We start from the raw sequence: 22,047 nt of genomic DNA on the forward strand, positions 1-22,047 counted from the left end.
CTGAAGTAACAATTTGTTTATTATATATATATATGTAAAAAATTATACATATTATATAGTAATAGTTATAATTTTTTTTAATAAAAAATATTCAAATTAAATAAATAAATAATAAAAACTAAAATATCTTTTTCCTAAATCATTGAAGAAATATTAAATAAATCTAAAATGTTTATTTACAAATGATAATAATAATTAATTAACTTATTAAGTTATAATACTTTTTGTCAATATGTTATCCACATTATTAAAACATCAATATCTATAAAACTATACAACAAAAATTAAAATATTTTTAACAGTTCAAAGTCTAATTATTTTGCATTATACAACCTAAACATTTCAGGTACACAACCCTAAATATTTTTAATTAATATCTTAAGAATAAAAGTTTTCTCTTTGCTGGTATAATGGAAGAGGTTCTTCTGGTGATAATTCTCGTTCATCATCATCTAGTGAATACCGTTTTATATTACCCACTTGAGCCATTGCATTCACTACAAATAAAAATATTAGAATTAATTTTTTGTTTTTCGAATAAAAAAAAAAATAATAAAACAACAATAGTCAAACAATTTTAAACACACCTTCATGCTATTTAATCAATCAGTCTCTAGTATTTGTGGGACTTGCACCTACAACAAAACGTGTGACTACTCAAGCAGGGTAGATAAAAACACAAAAAAAAAAAACATAAAAACAAAAACAAAAACATAAAAACTCATGCATTTATAAAACTTATTTTATGAATACTTAGGTTAAACTTACAAGCAACTGATTTGCTCTTCTCCATAACTTGTTGTGCCAGTATTTGATTCAATTGTAACAAATGGTCTCTTTGCTTTTTTTCTTCAATCATCTTTTTTCTACCGACGGTAGTGTATTCATCATTTTCTCCTTCTAAATAATAATCAATCAATAAGTATACATACATTAATATTAAGAACACAGTTGTACCTGTAGTAAGTATAGGAGTAGATTCTGACAACATTTTTCTAATAGCTTCAGCTTTGTGCATTCTCTTTTTGCGTTCGTCTGGCGACACAGGAGCCGATTCTGGAATATAACGTTCTGGTATACATATTTTTCCAGGTGTTCCTAATATACTATCTATGGTTTCTGCACTAAATTTTGCAGGATCAGTCTTATTCATTGTAGATCGAACCACATCAGGAGCACCAGGCCTTAGAGCTCGTTCCATGTCTACATCATCTCGAGCTCTCCAACCACCGTCTCTCTAAAAGTTAATAATTTTAAATAAATAATATCTATTATTGTTAAATGCAGTATAATACAAAATATGTAAACTATTATATTTTAAAAATTTACATTGTAAGGTTCTGTAATAGAGAATGGTCTAACACTTGTGACAGTGTGATGTCTACGCTTTTCTCTTGGTACCAGTCTTTTGGTCAATGATTCATTTTGCTCAATATTATAGTTTTGATCTTTTTTCGATAATTCTTGTACAATTTGTCTGGCTGCTTCACTCTGATATACTGGTGATAAAGGTGCATCATCTTTTGGAAGCATAGAACGATCTTCAACACTATAATTTGGATACATATCATATGAAATATTTTCTGGGTTTGTTGTGCCAAATAATTGTTCTTGTGCTGATAGTTTTTTAACATAATTATCTTCAATCTGCAAATAGTCAAAAACCGTTAGAAAACAATTGCATAAATACATAAAATTATAAAAATAATTTATTCCTTACTCTATAGTCAGGTTCTTCAATAACAGGTACACATTTAACACTAACACTTGTTAACGGAAGACCAATATTACCACCACATTTATCTCTATCTCTCTGTCGCCTCTCTGATTCTCTTTTGACAATTCTCACTGTTTTTATTTCTTGTGGTTTTTCTCTTGGAGTGTTAACTAAAAGGAAATGAAAATGATCCAATTTTATTAAGAACATTAAAAATATTTAAATTTAGATGTAATTTACATTTTTTATCCTCTTGAATTGAGTCATCTAAATCTGTTTCAATCCATGAATCATTTGCAGGTCTTTTCTTACCCCTTATTTCATTTTCATCACTATTCATTTGCATAGATAATGTGTTTGATTTTTCTGTAAGCTGTCGAACTTGAACACTTAAATCTTCACGTTGCCGTTGTAAATCTCCAACTAATAATTGTACTCTTCTAAGTTCTGCTTCTAGTGCAGCTACAGTTGGACCTCCTGCGCCTGTATCTGGTACGCGTCTTGAAGACTGCAGTTTTTGTCGTAAGACTACCAATTCTGATTCTAATCTTGCATTTGATGCAACTGTTTCTTCCAGTTTCTAAAAACAGAATATAAGTTATTTAAAACCAAAATATAATAATTATAATATTACCTTAGAATTATTAGCTAATACGGATCTAACTGAGCTCAATTCACGTTCCAATACATGTTGCTGTCTTCTATAACGTTCCTCCTCAGCTGGACTATGAACACCTTGCATTTTATGCCTAAGGCCACCTAAAGCTTTCTCTAATAATTCTTTATCTTGTCTTAAATGTAATAAATTTCCAGATTCTTCTAGCATCAATTGATCTAAATCATATAATCTATCAACTTTTTCCTGTAGATCGTTAACATTTGGTTTTATTCGTTGCCATTCTTTATTTTCTTCTGCTAGTAGACGTTTTTCTTGTACTTTATCATTGAACTCCAGGCGCTCTTTTAATATAGTTGGTGTAGAGAGTCCATCAGGATTTTCAAGAGCAGATCCAGCTTGATACAATGAACCCAATTTTACCATATTATCAACAAGGTTTACAAGAGGTTTTCCTTTTTCATACTATTAAAATTTATAAAAAAACACAATATAATTACACACAACTATTATTTGAAACATTTGAATTATAGAATTCATTAATTTAAATTACTTGTTTTTCAAGTTCCAACAGATGTTTTTTTAATTCATCCAATCTTTGCAAGTTTTCTATTTTAGTTGGAGTATCCAGCTCAGTCAATCTTGTCTAAAATAATAATAATAATAATGTTTAAAGTAATATTCAATAAAACTAAACATACATGGAAACATAAGCAAATATAACATTTTAAATTAAATACTTTTCAAATTTTAATTAAATGAAAAATTTAATTCAATATTACATTATTTAATATATTATAAAAAATAAAAATGTGTATAAATGAAGTTACAAATACCAAACAGAAATAGTTGTTATAAAAAAGTTGAATTTTAACAAATAAATTACTTATACAAATTTTATGCTATTAGGCATTAGCTTTAATATTATAGAGCTAATAGCATAAAATTAATTCCGCTGAACGAAAATTCGGTATGCTGTTTGTATAAAACTATATGAAATGAGAAAGACAAAACATATCAGTGTGGTGACATCTAAAGAGAATATTTTAAAGTTTTTTTAGAACTATTAACTCTATTTGTATTAAAAAAAAAAGTAAAAAAATACTAATAAAAATTCTAAAAATAAATATTATATTGTAAAGAATCATTCATATCAGACATAAGCATTTATAAATTACAGAATAACTAAACAAACCTGGGTCTCAATATCATTATGGCACATTTCCATTGCTTTACAAATAGAAACTCTTTGCCTTCTTAACTGAATCAATAATAAAACTAATTCTTCATGCGTTTGGCCTAGAAGCTCACCAGCAGAAACTGTCAAGTTCCATTGACTATTCTAATGATTTAAATGTATATAAAGAAATAATAAAATAAAATAAATAAAAATTGCAATAAAACAAAATTAAGCATAACTCTAATATCAATAAATTTTTTGGAAAATTATGAATTTAACATAACTTACTCTAATATTTCTATTACTGGAATAAATATTTTTACTGCCCATTGTTTCATTTATCATTTTATTGATTTCTTGGTACTCTCGATGAACTGGACCTTGTCCAATCGCTGATCCGCAACCGGACACTATGAAATAAATATGATAGACAGTATTAAAATATTAATTCATTAAATTTCATACATTAAGTCACTAATCAGTATTAATTGATACCTTAGCTTATAAAACCTGTATACATCATACCGATATTGATACTTATAATCATAACTGCTAAAATGTACACATTAATAGTCAACTAATAATATAACTTTTATATAACCTATAAATTTTATTATTATTATTTTTAAATTTATAAAAGAGGAAAAATTTTTTTTATTTAATAACCTGGCGAGCTTGTTGGTGTTTCGTCTGAACGGCGACTTAGCGATGGCGGCCTTGTGTTTGATTCGGCAGGCGTCAATATCACTTGTCTCTCTGAAGTACGACTGTACACGCGCGTTGCACCCAACATCACGGCAGGGACAGTGGACATGAGGTCCCACTGTCTTAGTTTCTCCCTGTCCAGTTGTTCCATTGATGGTGGCCGGGTCATCGGGTATAGGCCCTCCTCTAAAAAAGACTGGGATCCACTCTTGCATCTACCCTTCTTAACAGACCGGTAATCATCCTTATATTCTTTATGACGGTCAAATACTGCTTCATTAACATACATCGCTTCATTTCTTTTGCTATTCAAAATATCAGCACTTTGACGCCCAGTTTTTTTTTCAGGCTCAGCATCCAAATTATCTAAAGACCTTGACCTCAATGGTAAATTTACAATAGCCAATTCAGTTGCTCTAGGTGATTTCATTTCAGCGGTGCGTAATAATCGTGATATTGCCTCTTTAGGAGAGGTACATTTTCTAGGTTCTAAATTACAATAAACGCTATCATCAATTACACCTTCAAGTGAACGACTTCGACGACGCATTGTAAATCCTTCTGCACCTTGTGGCTCTGGAGTCAGTGATCTCAGATTTCCATTTGAAATGTCTGAATAATAATAAGGGGCACCAGGTAGTGGTTCAGAATTTTCTAATCGTCTACTCTCTAAACTTTTGCAATAATTTTCATAGAACCTATCACATTCTTCTATATTCTGTTTATCAAGGTAATCATCTAAATTTATATCTATTTCATACATGCCATTTCTACTTCCAATTGAATCCAAGTCTCCACTAAAGGCTGTTTGTTTTTCTTTTTTACCAGAATCAGAATCTGATTCAGAAGCAGATTGTATAAGTGATTCCATTTTTTTTCTAATAGATTTAAGCTCATTGTCTTTATCAAAGTTCATGGGTGGTGGAGAAACTAAATCACTATCTGAAGAGTCATGGGTATCTTCATTAGTTGCAGCTCCTAAATAATAAGAAGCAGGTCTAAATGTATCAGATAAACTAAATCTAGGATGACAAGGGGTATCAAGTGAGTCTAAATCTTTTGAGGCTTCATCGTCAGCATCTGAGCTATCTGATTTGATTGAATTATTAACATTAGTAGATGACTTGAGAATATCAGGTAACATTTTATTTTTTACCTCTGTATAAACTGGTTCATAATTAGAATTATTTTTATAAGCAATATATTCATAATGTGATTTTTTGTCTAGTTTAGGTGATGGAGCAAGTATGGGTTTAGAATTTTGTGTCATTTCAACATAATTTTCTTGATCTTCAGTATCAACGATCACTAACTTAGATTTAGAAATATCTTCTTCTAATGCTGACTTTTTGGATGGTGTCATAGGTAAATAGTACTGTTCGTCATTTGGATCAGCTTTTTGTCTTAACACATCTACAACTTCTGGATCATCTTCGTCCGTTGATAGTGCTTCAGTGCGCTTTGAATTTGGTATAATAGGTTCAATAGGTTCTGTATCACTTGATGTTTCATATAGCAGTGTTTCTGTGTCACTAAATACACAACGTTCATTTTTTTTTTCAAAATTTGCTAATAGGTCTCTTACAGATTGAGGATTTTGGGCTGTTGAATACCTAATATCTTCTTTTTTCAATGAAGAAATTTGTGCTTCATTAGAACTATATGAAGATGACTGAAGTGGTTCTTTCATATCATTAAATTCAAAGTTTTTAATAAGATTTTGTATTCCATTTGTTTTCTTACCAAAATCAAATTTTAATAGACGATCAATATCAGGATCTTTAGATGAAAGAACACTTCCCATTTGTAAAGTGTCGTATCCACTGTCTGAATGTCTACTATCTACTAATAATGTATCATCTTTAAAATAAGAATTTGTTGAACTTGCAGTCTCATCAGATAGATTTTGCTTGATTACTGGTTTGGTATAAAAATTAATTGTGTTGGTGTATTTTGAGTCTGGGGTGATTTCATGGACATTTTTTACTGCTGATACTGGAGTGTCTACTTGACTTTCTCTTTCTTTAACTTCTAGGATAAATAATTTTCCAAAATTGTTAAATAATCCATTGTAAAATATTCTTGCACATGCAGTTAGAGCGAGCTTCGGACAAATCCTTAAAGGACATCATCCATTTGTAAATATTGGGTTAAAATATAATTACTACTTAAAGTTAGTCGACAGAATAAGAAGAATATATTTACCACAAATAAAGGCATTCTACAAATTTAGTTATTAGAATTGCTTAACTTATTTTATATTAAAAGTAAGCTGATAATATAGAAATAATATTTATCTTACCTTCATCATCAGAATAGTTGAAATCATTTTCAATTGTCAAGTCATTCTTAGAATAACTAAAACTGTCGTTGTTATACTTGCTATTGTAGAAATTATTAGTACAATTTACAATAGTTTTTTCTTCATTTTTAAGTCGACTATCAGTTATTTTTTTGTAATACTTAGATAATTCATTTTGAGCTGAACCACGATTAGAAGACCCAGAAGACTTGCGAGTTAAAGTAGATTGAAGCATTCGTTGTTTCCAATCTAAAAGACGTTTCATAGATTCTTCTCTCTAAAAATAAATTATTAATAATATTTTTTTATTTTGTTTAAAGAAAATGTTGAAACAGTTCATTCAACTAACCTGCTGTGATTTTCGTTCTTTATCTCTAGAGTCAATGCTATTTCTTCTTTGTAAGCTAGTACTTCTTTTATGTTCATTTTGTTCGTAATTACGCTTATCAGCATTCCTAGCAACTCTAGCACTAGCTGACCTATTAAATGAGTTAACATATTCACTCCACCTTTTTTCTTGTTCTTTAATATAATTTCGATGACTTTTCATTTGTGCGGAAGACCCATCTACTGGCTCAGCTTTTATGTCATTCAGATAAATTCCAAGTTGCCTCAATGATAAAGCTGTTGTGCGATTTAAATTTGTCTCTTTACTCAAACTCTGAGAAGCTTGTCTCATTTTTTCTGCATATGCATTTTCTGACCAATAACTATCTGAATTATCTACAAAATCTAAACTAGATTTTGGTCTTTTAACATGTTTTACTGTATTGTAATATTCTGGAGATTTATATGAAGAATTAGTGCTTGGGGTCGGTGTCTGATAGGCACGTCTTACATCATATTCTAAAAAATCTGCACTATGAGGTCTATAAGAATATTTTTTTTCTCTATATTTAACAGGGCTTGGTACATATTCATCAATAACCTCTTCATACTCGCTATGGTTAGAATACTTGACATCATGACGTCCATATGTATCAGGTGTTCGACGTTCAGAATTATTTAATTGAGACCTATTTAAATTTTGGACTAGGGATAATGGCTTATACTGGGGTTGAGCTATTTGAGGATGATCTTCATGTGGTTCAGTCACACGTCTTGGCTTTGGGGGCGCATTGGCATAAAGAGGTTGAGCAATTTGATTGTTTTGAGCTTTGTAAGATATATCATTGTTGTAATATGACCGTGGTGTTGAATAGAAAGATGAACTTAAGAATCCTGAATCCATAGCATCTAACTGATTAATATAATGGGATCGTTTTGTGTTGTTTCGTTCATTATACCTGCTATTAAATACAATATTTTTAAATTAAAACCATATAAAATTATACTTTAGTTTATTAAACACAAATAATTACCCATTGTTTTGTTGTAGAATTGATGCCAAGCTTAAAGCATTCATCCACTGAACCATAAGTTCTCTGGTATCTGCAGCAAAATAATATGTTCTCATGTTATCATGCTCAGCTTTAAAGCTAAATTTTCTGTAAACTTTATCTTCTGATGGACAACACGGGGATATTTTATAAGAAGGTAATAATATAGAACCTAAAAGTTTTTCTTCCTCTTCATCTAAACCAACAAAAAAACAAACAAAATTATTTAAATTCTTAAATTAGTATTTTTAACAGGGACTTACTTTTATAATAAAAAAGACAGTATTCAGAAAGAACAAACCACCGTTTCTTCCATAACATTAAACCTTCACTTCCTTGCTTGTAAAGCCAACCTTGTAATGTAACAGAAGCAGATGGTGGTCTTTTGATCAGAGGCGATTTTAAAGGACTAGATCCAATCATAGCTCTTCTCATAGGTTGGGTGACCACAACAGAGTTCTAAAATTTATCAAAAACTCTTATTAAGACACTAATGCTTAATAATTAATCATATGTTATTAATAATTATTAAATTATCATTAATGATATAATTCATGTATTTTATAAAATAAATGTTTGTAAAAAATCAACAAACATTAAATCAAAAGTTATACACTATTATACATTTAACTTTTATAATTTTTAATTATAATATAATAATAATACATTTTGGAAAAACACTATTTACTTTTCCTAAATTGTGAAAAATATTAAAATGGTAGATGCTCAATGATTTACTACCATTTATTTCTCAAATAGGCAAATATTGCCCTATTAATAAATTGATTTGAATATTTTTTTATATTAGGATTGATTATTTTTTTTAAGTTAATTAATTAAATTTAAAGATTCCTTCTAACATTATTTTATTTTATTTTTAAAAGTATATAAAAATGTATCAAATTTTTATCAAAATAATATATCAATTTAAAATAATTTTGTGTACATTATAGCAAATTTGCGTTCAACAGAACACATTTTATAATGTTGGCTTTATCAAAGTAAATTTACCTATCATCAAATTTAAAGTTAAAAATATTATCTAGGAAATTCTTTCATTTTAAAGTGAGCTACAGCTATATAAAATATTACAACTTTAAAATATTCATAAGTCATTTTAAAATTATAATATCAATAAGAGCATATGAAATTTCCTAAAAAATACTCTTACCTTCAAATTTGATAATATGTAAATTAACTATAATATTAAAACTAACATCACAAAAGTTTTCTACTGAACTTAAATTTGCTATGATATACGTCAGGAGTAGACAAACTTTTTTTGGTCATGATCTACTAAAAATATACTTTACTTTTGAGGATCGACTTCCATAGAAAATTTTTTTTATTATTAAATAACTATAATTATTAAGAAACATATAGGGTGAGTGGCCCTAAAAATAAATTCTAACATGATTAACTTTGAAATTGTCTGTGATTGACTGTTTAGCCACCCCTGTTATACGTTAAAAGTTTGATTGGTAGGTATACATATTATATAATATTTGTTAAGGTATTATTTTATTTTATTAATTGAAAATATAATCAAACGTAAAAAAATCTTGTCAGAAATAAATCATAGCATGAAAGATATTACAAAAATACCCAGTCACCCCTCCCAATATACAAATCACGGTTCAGTGAATTGTTACAATATCTTGGGATTATTTTTTTTTCAAACAAGAAAAAAGAGTGTACATGTCATGATGGTTTTTTAATATCTATCATAACAGGTGGTCATGTTTTCTTAAAGTACAAGGTCATCTTTCTTAGGAAGAATATATTCTGTATTAGATATTGTAATTTCTTGTTTTCCACTACATTCAAATAATCAGATTTATTATCTTCAGATACTAACATTATATATTTAATAAAAAATGAATATAACTAATTAAAACTGTATTTATATTATGCTATTAGAATCTTGAAATTCAACAAATATTAATTTCATTAAAATAGTTTATTTTCCTTACCTTTTTTAATGTGGCCATTGTAACAACTGTGGAATTTGCCGCCGACGTTGTAGCTGGTTCTACCCTAAAATTTTTAAATGTTAAGTTTAATTTGTTTAACATTTTAATTGACAACAATAAATTAATCAATGAACAATACCATTAATTAAAATTAATGTTATATTATAATTTTCAATAAAAAAAATATAATCTTAATTTATTATATGGGCTAGGTACCTATGGTGTAATAGTGCATTACATGTTTTTAAAATATATACCTTAGTGGCTTAGTAAAATATCTACTTTGCGTATAGTTTTAACAGAAAAAAATGTCCAATAATTAGGACTTTTAATTTTTAATTCTTTATTAATTATAATTTACGATAAGGCTAAACAAATGTATTTATATATATATATGGTCATAAGCTCGTATAATCTATAAATACAGAACTCTTTATTATTACAAGTTATAACAAAACGTTTAAAATAAGTTTTAAGTTTGAACATTTTCCATAAATCTACATAACTTTTGTTTATTGTTTTATTAATTACAGAATAAACAATAAGCTTAGGTTTGTATCAAGATAAAGATATTATCGAATTTACGACACATAAAACAAATGACAAAAAATCCAAATGATAGACAAAATTAGTAGATTTAGAATAAATGGATTTAAATTTAAACATTGCAAACAAGTTTTAATTATTTTTCATAGTGTTAGATAAAAAATAATTGAGTTAATTTTGATATTAAAATTTTACATTAAAAAAATATACAATTTAAGAAAACAAGAATTTTTGAATTTTATTTAGGTATTCATTCAACTTCAATTACGGCGTTAATTTATAATATCGAAAATAACTTTAGTCGTGCCCGAGGTCGTGCCTTAGTAGTTGTCAAAAAGTTTTAATTAGTTTTCAAAATTGTAATCTGTCAAACAAAAATCCTAAATAGTATTTTCTAACTTTAAATATATTTTATGTGTTTATTTGTATCATCTACAGTCAGCAGCTATATGTATAAACGTATTAGGCTATACTATCGATAATTAATTTTAGTATACAAACACACAAAACAACAATAGTATAACAAGTAACAACATTACTTCATAGAATAATCAATAATGGTGGTAATATTTAAAATTAAGTATTATAATTCTGTTTTGTAATTAACAATTGTAGTCTACAACAAATTACAGAGTATATTTTAAATATAATTTAAAAATTATTGAATTTGTTCTTAAAATATATAGATATTAATGATTGAACTATAAATGTAAAAGGTATCTATATTTTATTTTTATTTATTAAAAAATTCTGGGAGGAATTGCAGAAAACATAAATTACATCTTCACGTCATGTTTAAAATAAGCAAAAAGACATTAAAACTCAGGGGTTTCCAATTGTATTATATTTCAGACAGTTATTCGTGTATTTTGTATGACAATGTTCAAGACCAGAATTCTAAAAATATTAGGCTTCATCGCACAATAAACAAGGGTGTATACAAAAGCCCCCTTATAACGACCCTCCTGTAAACCAGGGACGTTTTTACCCCAACATGACAACAATTTGCACGTATTTTTACATCAAAGACGTATACTCATTATATTTTATAAAATTCTATAAAGTTTAATACAAATATAGTAATTTCCTTCGACATTCTAATATAATTAACACATTATAAAAAATTTAAATAATTATTTAGAAACACCGTATTTAGAATGATTAATACGCATAAATAACTTATATTAAAATAAATAATATTAAGATATTTACTGTGTACATATATACACAGAAAATGAAATAATATTAAAATTGGTAACTAGCTGTATTCAAAATAAATATTTTAATTAGACTATAGTGACAGTCAACAATGGTGCATTATAATACTTTAGTAATTGATTTTATTATGCTGATAACGGAGATATTATATCAGACTTAGCATTTACCCCCACTATCTACATAATAGCCCATGTAATTTAAATGCTCATTAAGTATTTTTTATAAGATAATATCTTTTTTTACGATAAAATTCTTATTAATAAAAAAAAAAAAATACGTCTCACACACAATAATTTTTTTAACAAGCAAATTCACGCAGATTAGTAATTTACTAAATAGCAGTCGAGGGATTTAAGATTAAAATTACATAATACTTAAGGCTTAAGCTAAAGAATAAGTATTTAATGGGGTATATCATACATTTTTTTAAATTACATTAAATAAAAGCTCTAAGTAGACATTTTTATTAGAAATCTATGTTCAAATCCTACTACCTAATATAAATATATTTGTTTTAGTAATTACTTATTTCGTAAATACACTGAATTAAATATATATTTGTATTTTATCTAGACTGAATACTAAAATTTTATTGTTTTAACAGTAAGTCACAATTATATTTTTCAGTAGACCACACATTAAGAAATACCTTAAGATAGACCTATAGATAATTTATTTATACTAATAAATAGATTAGAAAATGCACTCGAAAATATAGTTTTCATTACCTATAGATATTTTAATGTCTAATTCTAAAATAAATATGATACGAGTATGGTAACAAGATTTATTAAATCGACAAAAATAAATTATTTCATAACTGTGGGTGGTTTCTTCATGAAAATAGTTCATTTGTTTATCTTTATTATTTCTTGTGAACTGTACAAGTTATATGATGTTTGTTGTACTTTGAGATAAAAATAATACATCTTTTAAATAACTATTTAAAAAAAAAATTATTTTTTCGCAGTAGACAATAATTTGAGTTTCAAATAAATCGGGATGATATTATTTTTGATTTGTTATCGATTTGTTACAAATGAAACGTTGAAATTTTTTTATGCCCATATTAATTAAATTGTTATTATTGTGGTTTATTTTAAAAATTCAATGAAAAAAAAAATAATATAATATATTTTACGTGTAATAGTATAGGTAATTCTATAGTTCTATACATATTAAAAGTATCTACTTCTTAATAAAAACACTGAATATTTAAAAAATATTTCAATTTTTATTTCTAGGTTTTTGAAGGTAATTAATTCATCTATAGTTATCAGTTATCACTCTATGTCTCTATCGATCACTTATTTTTTTTTTTAAATGATTAAAAATGATATAAATTAAATGTAGGTACATAAATAGGAAATAAAATATATATTTTATAATGTATAGGTATAATATAAATAATAATCGTCAACTAGTTGTCTAACAATTTATCGATGAGCCGCATAATGGTAAATCTCATTTACATTTTACGTATTTTACGACACCTTGGCACTCATTCATGCGTGCTTGACACATACACGCATACAACGGTATACCTACCTATTTTCAGTGTATTATTTTTATACATACTCCAAAAGTAATAAGTATATGTTACACAATACACAAACACACACGCACACAAACACACACAAGCTCAAATTAAATGGTAATTTGCAATATGACACACAAAATACATAGCGCGTACTATACTCACCATGACCAGAAATTCCAAAAACAGGGAAACATTGTATGTAGATATTTTGCCGTATTCTACGCTGTTATATTGATGGAATGCTGTGAAACCACTCTGACGCGTATTTAATTTCTTTGGACTACAACATTATTGTATCGAACGGTTCGGTCGTTACACTCAAGGCGAGAGTACAATAACATTTTTGGATGGCGCTACGTATAAATCGCAACAACCACCCTCTAGACCAATTAATTGAACAAAATATGGGTCATGTGACACTCGAGTCATGATATTGTTACATCCATTGATTGAGAATATGACAAACAATAAAAATTAACATAGTTTATTTTTTGAAAAAAGTAAAACAAAATACGATTGCATATATATAGAGAAACAACTCGTGAGAAATAGTTTGATTAAAAACTAGCGATTGAATACGTAGAACGTTTTAACGAGCTAGTCGCTCGATTATCCGATGCGCGGCACATTGGAAAATGCACTGATCGACTGTACAAAATTTTCCGTATGTTACCAAGCGATGGAAAAGGGTCCGCATGCGCGCGCGCAAAACTGAGGTACAGTGTGGGTAGCAGATTCGCACATGCGTCCAAATGCTGTGGCCTAGATACACTTGTTGTGTTTTGTCGTCTCTGTGTCCATAACCACTGACAAACATAGACATGGTGAGGTTTCTATAAGAAAACATATTTATCCAAGTACAGTATAAGCAACCATCAGGTATATAGGTACAACGATGTTCATGAGAATGCGTGAAACTATTCAACGATTAAAGAGAAACTTGGATAAATTGGAAAAAAAGGAAAGTCCAGTTACTTTGAAAAAAGTTAAGACAGAATTTATATGATGAAGTTACAGCTATTGTTTTGATATCCTAAGTCCAACCATGACTACTAAAATCATTTGCAAATTAATACTTTTTCCGTGGGAATTTTCGTCAAATAGGGGTATAGACAACATATTAATGACAGTTATGCTATAAATTAATATAATAATTAATTATTATCAAATACGAGTGTATTGTATAAAAATATCAGTTTTATATCTTAAAAAATCTGACACATTACTTTATACTTTTATTTATACAAATTATTTATTTTTATAAATAAAGTAATGGTATTTTTTAATGATTTCAAATTATCTAAAAAAAAAATTATAGCCAAAAAACTGAAAAAGAACCACTGTATGTATAAAAAAAAAATTATAAAAAAATAATGTCATTAAAATGTAAATTGCACTTTTTAAATTTTAACTTTACCTAATGTATAAAATGTATACATTATACATTTAATGTCTGTTTTTTTAAAACGATAAAGGTCTTTGTTTAGTATCGTTTTATACCGTACCAACTAAATAATATATTATTTACTGCGGAAGTACAGAACTATAAATGCATATTGTATTTGTATACCTATTAATATTGTACGGAAAGTATAATATTCACTAAAAATCACTTATATATAGCTGGGAAATAGATAGGTTAGTATTTAGAATTTATTGTGTAAAACTGTAATCAAACAGGACAGTACCTACACAACTACACGCTGTGTTCTCTCTAACAGAAGGATAAATATTTGGCAAACATAAAAATTAAAAATAAATCAAAACCAGAACATATTTCAACGTAAAATATTTTATTAAGAGATTGAAACAAATGATTATTGAAATAACTACCTAAAACCTATAAGCCATAAAAGTTTTTTTATTTCATTCTAGGTATAAATATATGTAAGTAAATAATACAAGATTTAATATTATTTAACACCAACAATATTTTATCTTTTTAAAGAAATATATTCTTAAAACTAAAAAATCAGCAAATATTTAAAAATTTGATCTAGGTGTAACTTTAGATACTTATTATTTTGTAGTGTCATGGAACTACGTAAATACTAATTTCTAGATTACCGAATGATAAATTTAACAGCACACAAATATTCAACAACTTCCGATCCCTAATCATAATACATAAATATAATATACAGTCAGACAGGTAAAAAAATGACTAATGAGTAAACAAATTTATTTAAAAAAATAAGATCTATATAATAAATCTAATCTAGGACAACAGCTCACACTGCAAATCTACTACTACAAAACAGTGTAAGTGTGTACTGTTGTACTAATATTATATTATTATTACTACGATAACGAAGTTAAATATATAATGGATGTACAATTAATGTAGTGTGTTAAAAGATAAAATTAGAAAGGTAATGAGCCGTGTTAACGATGCGACAAAAATATATACATCTTGTTAAATGAATCTTTAAATAACAGACGAGTGATTTTTAACCGTAAATAGGTAAAGCTTGCATTTTGAAAGAGAAACCCAGATGACAATATTTAAATTTATGAACTATTAACATTCATTTCAAAAAATAGATACAGTAATTTTAACTCTATTTATTAATGTTTATTGATTGAAAATTACAAAATTAAATGTTAGAAACGAGGTCGTTGACTAACGGAAACGTTAGTCAAGATAATAGTGAGTTAAAAAAACACCTATTAAACGACAGATACACTGCACCTTAACCGACACCTAGTACTTTTCCTGTATTCTAAATTCTAACCTAAGTTCAGTGGAAATATTGTATAGTCAAAATATTAACGCAGTAGCACTTATAATGATATCAAATAAATTAAACAATCGAAATTCAAATATTTATATTATGATATTGTGTAAGGTAGTAAACTCGATAGAAGTTAGAACACTTGGATAAATTATCATTAAAATCGAAGAATGAGGTTTAAAGTAAGCTAGGCTCAAATTAAATGAAAAAAACATACTGTTAAATTAATATAGGTGCGATTCTAATTTCGGTTAGAATCTAAAAACATGCCTATCGGCAATTATCATATCAGCACACCATTTGTTTTTTCACTCTGGCAGTCTGGCCCACAAAGCACATACCAAATTTACGTTCAACAGAAACAACTCTGGGTTATTAGAATTAATACCTAAGTTATTATATTATTATCAGTTATTATAGTTTTATATTAATATAAAATGTTAATTTTATATTCTTTCGTACATTGGCTTTTTTACAATACTTCAATTTTTATACATGTTATATCTATGTAAAATATTACAACTTAATAATGGTTAAATACCACAGTAAAATTTATATATTATTATAATAAATTCAATGTGGATACAAACACAGATAAAGTTTAGTTAGTTTGGTAATGAGTCAATTCACTCTTATCAAAGCTAACAAAAAAATACGTAAGGTTGCAGTGTTTGCCTGTTTCTACCTAACATTAATTTGTTATACGGGGCGTGTGTCATAGAGAAAAAAACAAATAGTGCACTGACATCGTATAACGTTTCAAGTTAATTTATTATAATTCGTTTGGATTTACCAGAAATAATTTTGAAATGTATATAGGATAAACTGTAAAATTAATTTAAATTATACTGTTCAAATATATTTATTAAAATATACCTATGAGGTTATTATTATTGATTTTGATTGTATAGTATCCTAACTTTTATTTTTATTTATAATCTGCACAATGAAAGTACGAGCTATTAGTAAAACTAAAACTAAAAAACATAATAATAATATGAACATCTTAATTAAAGAATCCACTTATTGATGACACTTTCGTATCCCAAACTTAAATTAATATTTCTTATTCCTTTAAAAGTTCACATATTGTATAAAAACTATAATGTATAATAAATTTAATTATTTAATTAAATTCTAATGCCATAATGCTAATAAATATTACAAATAATAACAATAGTAATAATTATGCATTAAAAACAGTTTTGTATTACTACTAATTTACAGTTTTAATATTTTATGTTTACTAAATAAGATGAGTATATTATTATTTACTACACTGCAATTCTGCAAAAATATTTTTATATAACCTTGTACTTCGTGTTTTATAAATAAATATAGTATACACATTTACAACGTATAATACGTTGGTCATTAGTACTATGCCATTATACTTAGACAGAATTATGTATATTATTATTAAATAACACGGATGTTTATTATTTGAACAAGGATCCATTTCCATTTTAAATTCCATATTTTAATAAATCCTGAAATACGCACATTTTTTACTACTGTAAGATAAATTGTATACAACTTTATAAGTAAGTATAATTCTATAAGTGTATAATATATATTATACATATTTTATTTCTATAAAATAATGTACCAACAGGCTACAGACATAAATGTATGACTCATGTCATAATCTTACAAAACAATAGGAAAAATTCAAACTAAATTTTAAAATTATTTTTTTTGGCTTATTGTACCTTACCTTCTACATTAGGTATAAGAACTTATTACTGCATGAAAGTTCGATTCATATTTTTAATGTATTTCAAATATATATATTAAATTCTCAATCTCAATTAATAAAACTAATAATAGCTCAAAAAAAATTGTTATTACTATAACACCAAATAGTACACCAGATAATTTTGAATAAGAAATTATTTTCCTGAATCTAAGCGCTGATAACATTGTGACGTGGTGTTTGAAATCAAGATACCTAATCTTAGATTAGTAACGTTTTATATTACGAGGAAGGATTATCAGTGGCTATTGTGACTAATGAGTAATGGCATAATTATATATTTAATTATATTAATATAATTTTAATTTTTTTCATTAGAATATAGTACATATTACGTAACTAATATGAAGAAATACCCACGACGTGTCTTGTCCTGTTTAACAAATGCACAATTTTACGTCCAAAATAATCTCGAAAATTATCTATTTAATTTTTGAAACAAATTATGTTCATTTTAAAATTTAATTTTACAGTTTTATAATAATCATAATATGCTTTGTAATTAAAATATCAATAAAAGCTTCCAATATGATCGAGATAATAATTTTACCTTTAAATTCTATATACAACAAATCTGATTTTAAAAATAACCAAGTAGAATAAATTAATGTGAACGTAAAATTTAATACATTGTACAATATATAAGTACTTAATAAACAATTTATTCTTAACCGTTGATATAAATTTAAGTCGTTGATTGTATATTTATATATTATACAATATAATATAATAAATATAATAAATTATATTATAATATTATTTGTGTATATATTATAATATAATCAATGTTCAAATATTTATAACTAATAATAATATAACCTACACTTAATATAACTCATTCCTGTATAATAACTGTTATTGTTAATTATTTATTTTAAAATTATAATTAAAACAATATTCCATTTCGAAATGTTGATAATCTGATTTAATCATTTTAATAATCCGGGTTTTACCTTTATAATTTGGAGTTACTGAAAAAATAATGTAATTATAATACTATTTTACCTAAAATACCGTTATTTTATTGTATAATACTGTTAACAATTTAAATTTTTACTGCGAATAATGAATATGAAAATATAAACCGAGTTAATATAACTCGATATAAAAAATTTAAGCTATTTTCCCTCGTTTTTTCCTAATTTGTTTTTGTCAAATTTTATGGAAGCACGTATATCTATAATCTACTTAACACGATTAAAAATATTTTCAAATTCATTCAAAGAAGTTTAGATTATCATTTTTTTATAAGAAACAATAAAAACTATATCTGTGAATATCTGCAACATTCTGGAAAGTTTTAGGTAGGTAAATTTAATTTATTTAACTTGTCAAAATTGTATTTTTAAAATTGTGTAGAATATATTTAATAATTAATGATGATACAAAATATAATGTATCAGGTAATTGATATAATATATCCATAAATTAATAAATATATTTTTATTTGCATCACAAATATAATATAATAAATAAATAAATGAGAAAAGAAGAATGATTTTATTTAATTTTATTTTATTTATTTTTATGTTATATTTTTTTTAAGTTATTTATTTATATATTAAAGTACGTTTAGCAATTTTATTTTCTAGATTAAATATTATAGAATATAATAGGCGCGGCTTCTTCTATCGATAGTTTCATTAATATATTTTTTACACTTCTCTCGTTTACTTATTTTTCTTTACAGAAAAAAACAATCTAAATAATACGCTATAAAAATATATAATAATACATATTTGTACCTACCTATTATTTTACTACTTTCGTACATTCTAGATCTAAAGAATACCTATTTTTAAAAAGGTAGATTAAATACTAGAATATTTGTGTAAGACAATACAATTTTAAAATATTTTGTTGTTTTATTATTACATTTGAAATAATAAATAATCTATTATTTATTAAAAATAATAATTTTATAAAATATTCCAAACCACGTAGGGCCGGGCCAAAAATTAGTGTTTTATTGACAATTATACCCTTGCCTGGATCATTTAAAAAAATTATTATAGGATAGTATTATAATAGTTGATTTTCTATACACATAAAACATAAATTATCCAAATTTATCATAAAACCATTTCTGTTGAAATAATCCAATCGTATAAAAACGCGAAGTATAAATAAGACATTTTAGCACAGAATTTACTATAAATTATCTACATAATGGTTTTTTTTTTAAACTTCAATTTCACAATACAGATAGTATATTCATTTATTATTTATTATAGTTTACAATATACATACATAACTTGTAAATAGGTACAATTATAATAAGTACAATTCAACTGCATTAACATTGTAGACTAGTTATATTTTTATACTATCAACTACCTAGTATAATACGTTGTACTAGCTATCCAATATTAAAATGGTTTTCATTTAATTAACGAATTAAAAAAAAATAAATAAAATACTTAATGTAGACTAAAAATTACACGTTAATTTCATTAAAATTTCCCACGCTTCAATAATCGCTTAAATTTGTAATAAAGTATTAATTACTATCAAATACCTATACTGTTAAATTAAATATTGTAGAAGAAATTGACAGTATACCGTGACGTATCGTAATCAAATATTTAACAAAATAATTTTTTTATAACCATATTTATTTTTAGAAATTGAAAAAACCTTATTCGTACATCAATACATCGTTATAACCTACAGGTATGTGACTTTTGTCAGGAATCAATTCCTTTCAAAAAAACACGTACTGCAGAAAACCAACAATTGAAGGAATATTTGGCCGAGGAATGTAAGAAAATACCGAAGTATGTACCAACATCTCATACAGAGTAAAGACTGCAAAATTCTATGAATATAATCGTAAATAATATACCTTAATATAAAATTAAAAGTATTCAATTTAGATTTAAATAGATAACTAATTCCCAAAACTCGAAATTTCAGTAGGTATATTAAAAATATCCGGGTATTATTTACGCATATTCTGAGCTTAGTATTATTTATACTATAATATTATAAATACCTTCCTATTAATATTAAAAGAAAAAACACTAGCAAACCTCCTAGAAGAACCCACAGTTACCGTGAATTTACATAATATATTATTCTATGATTACGATTAATACTCTACAGCCTCGGGGCATTAAAGTCTACGCTCCGTGCGCGCACACACACACAAAGTCATCAACCTTGTCACAGGGAATGCAATTACCAGTGTTTGGAATTCAGTATTCACTAGGAAATCTCTGGGTAGCCGGTTGGTGGACGGCTATGATTTCTAGGGGGCAAACTGTTCGCATTCCAACACACTCGCACACACACACACACACACACGCACACACATACATACATGCACACTAAACAACATAATATTATAATACTGTAATATTACACCCGTCCGAAACAATCCAATGCAAATTCGACGAAATATTTTCAGTCCAATCAGACAAGCCCAGGTTGTCAAACGATTTATAATATCATTATTATGTACGTATAATGCTACACATAGGTAAAAGGTGAGAGATGTTTTTTTAACAAAGGTACGCTTACCGTTCCAAACGTTCACCGGCATAACAACGAACGATAATCCTACGCGTTAATCCTGTGATCTGGCACTATACTGAACACGGAACAAACAACACGAACACATTGCACGCACATCCGCCACACTGAAATCGGACGAAAAACGAATTTCGACGATATGTGTATAATATATTATGAATATAATATTATAACGGACGTATATAAAAAAAAAAAAAAAAAAAAAAACAGAATAACCGACACTGTAAGAATTCCTGATAGGTACGACGATGATAATAATGAAATATATTATATTAATATTTATGTACACACGCGACGCGCGCACACCACGAAACGGACGGACGCAGGAATTTCGAGTTTCGACGGAGTGCCGAGTGGGGTTTGGGGTAAAAGGAAGAAGAAGGAAATAATAAGGAAAAAAAATACTCGTAGCCGGAGAACGCAACGAACAGTTCAACTACACACGCCACTATGTACGGTGCCTTGTCAGCAGTGGCGGCAACGGTTACACGGCGGCGGCGGCGGCATTGGCGGTGGTGGGAGTGCATCGGCGGCCGAGATACGCGGTGCGCGCGCTCGCCGGTCGTCCGACAAACTTGTTGAACCCAAAAACTGGTTGTCGGCTTCGGCGGCGGCGGCGCCGGCTAGAAGGCACGCCATAGAGTAACGCCGGGGTCGCCTTATTATTATTATTATTATTATAACTCTGCACGCGGGCCACAAAGAAACACGCCGGCAATAAAATATTATACTGGCTTTCTCCCCTCCCCCGCGGGCTTTGACTCCTTGGATTTCCGCTCCGAGACGGCAGTCACGTTCCGAACGGCGGCTCAACGGTTTTTTTTTTTTTATTTCTCTTTCTTTTCC

The 22,047-nt window shown here is 27.2% G+C and overlaps 1 protein-coding gene across 7 annotated transcripts; it reads right to left on the reverse strand.

The window, feature by feature from the left end:
• Window positions 1–296: 296 nt before the first annotated feature.
• On the reverse strand, window positions 297–21,661 carry LOC114129896 (uncharacterized). 7 transcript variants are annotated; one of them, XM_027994782.2, is made up of 18 exons: window positions 13,339–13,822; window positions 9,873–9,936; window positions 8,163–8,358; window positions 7,882–8,095; window positions 6,870–7,809; window positions 6,521–6,797; window positions 4,180–6,249; window positions 3,802–3,923; window positions 3,529–3,675; window positions 2,887–2,979; window positions 2,352–2,798; window positions 1,958–2,297; window positions 1,721–1,887; window positions 1,330–1,647; window positions 958–1,237; window positions 769–900; window positions 588–653; window positions 297–497 (listed from the first exon to the last, which is right to left on the reverse strand). In XM_027994782.2, exons 1-17 carry the CDS (start codon window positions 13,368–13,370, stop codon window positions 607–609), a joined length of 5,886 nt encoding a protein of 1,961 aa, XP_027850583.2. In that variant the 5' UTR covers window positions 13,371–13,822; the 3' UTR covers window positions 297–497; window positions 588–606. The 7 variants fall into 7 exon arrangements, with proteins under 7 accessions (XP_027850583.2, XP_027850592.2, XP_027850574.2 ...); XM_027994791.2 differs by having other exon boundaries at window positions 588–635; window positions 13,339–13,821; XM_027994773.2 differs by lacking the exon at window positions 588–653 and having other exon boundaries at window positions 13,339–13,821.
• Window positions 21,662–22,047: the final 386 nt, after the last annotated feature.

This window comes from Aphis gossypii, chromosome 1, assembly GCF_020184175.1.
Source record: "Aphis gossypii isolate Hap1 chromosome 1, ASM2018417v2, whole genome shotgun sequence".
Classification (NCBI taxonomy): domain Eukaryota; kingdom Metazoa; phylum Arthropoda; class Insecta; order Hemiptera; family Aphididae; genus Aphis; species Aphis gossypii.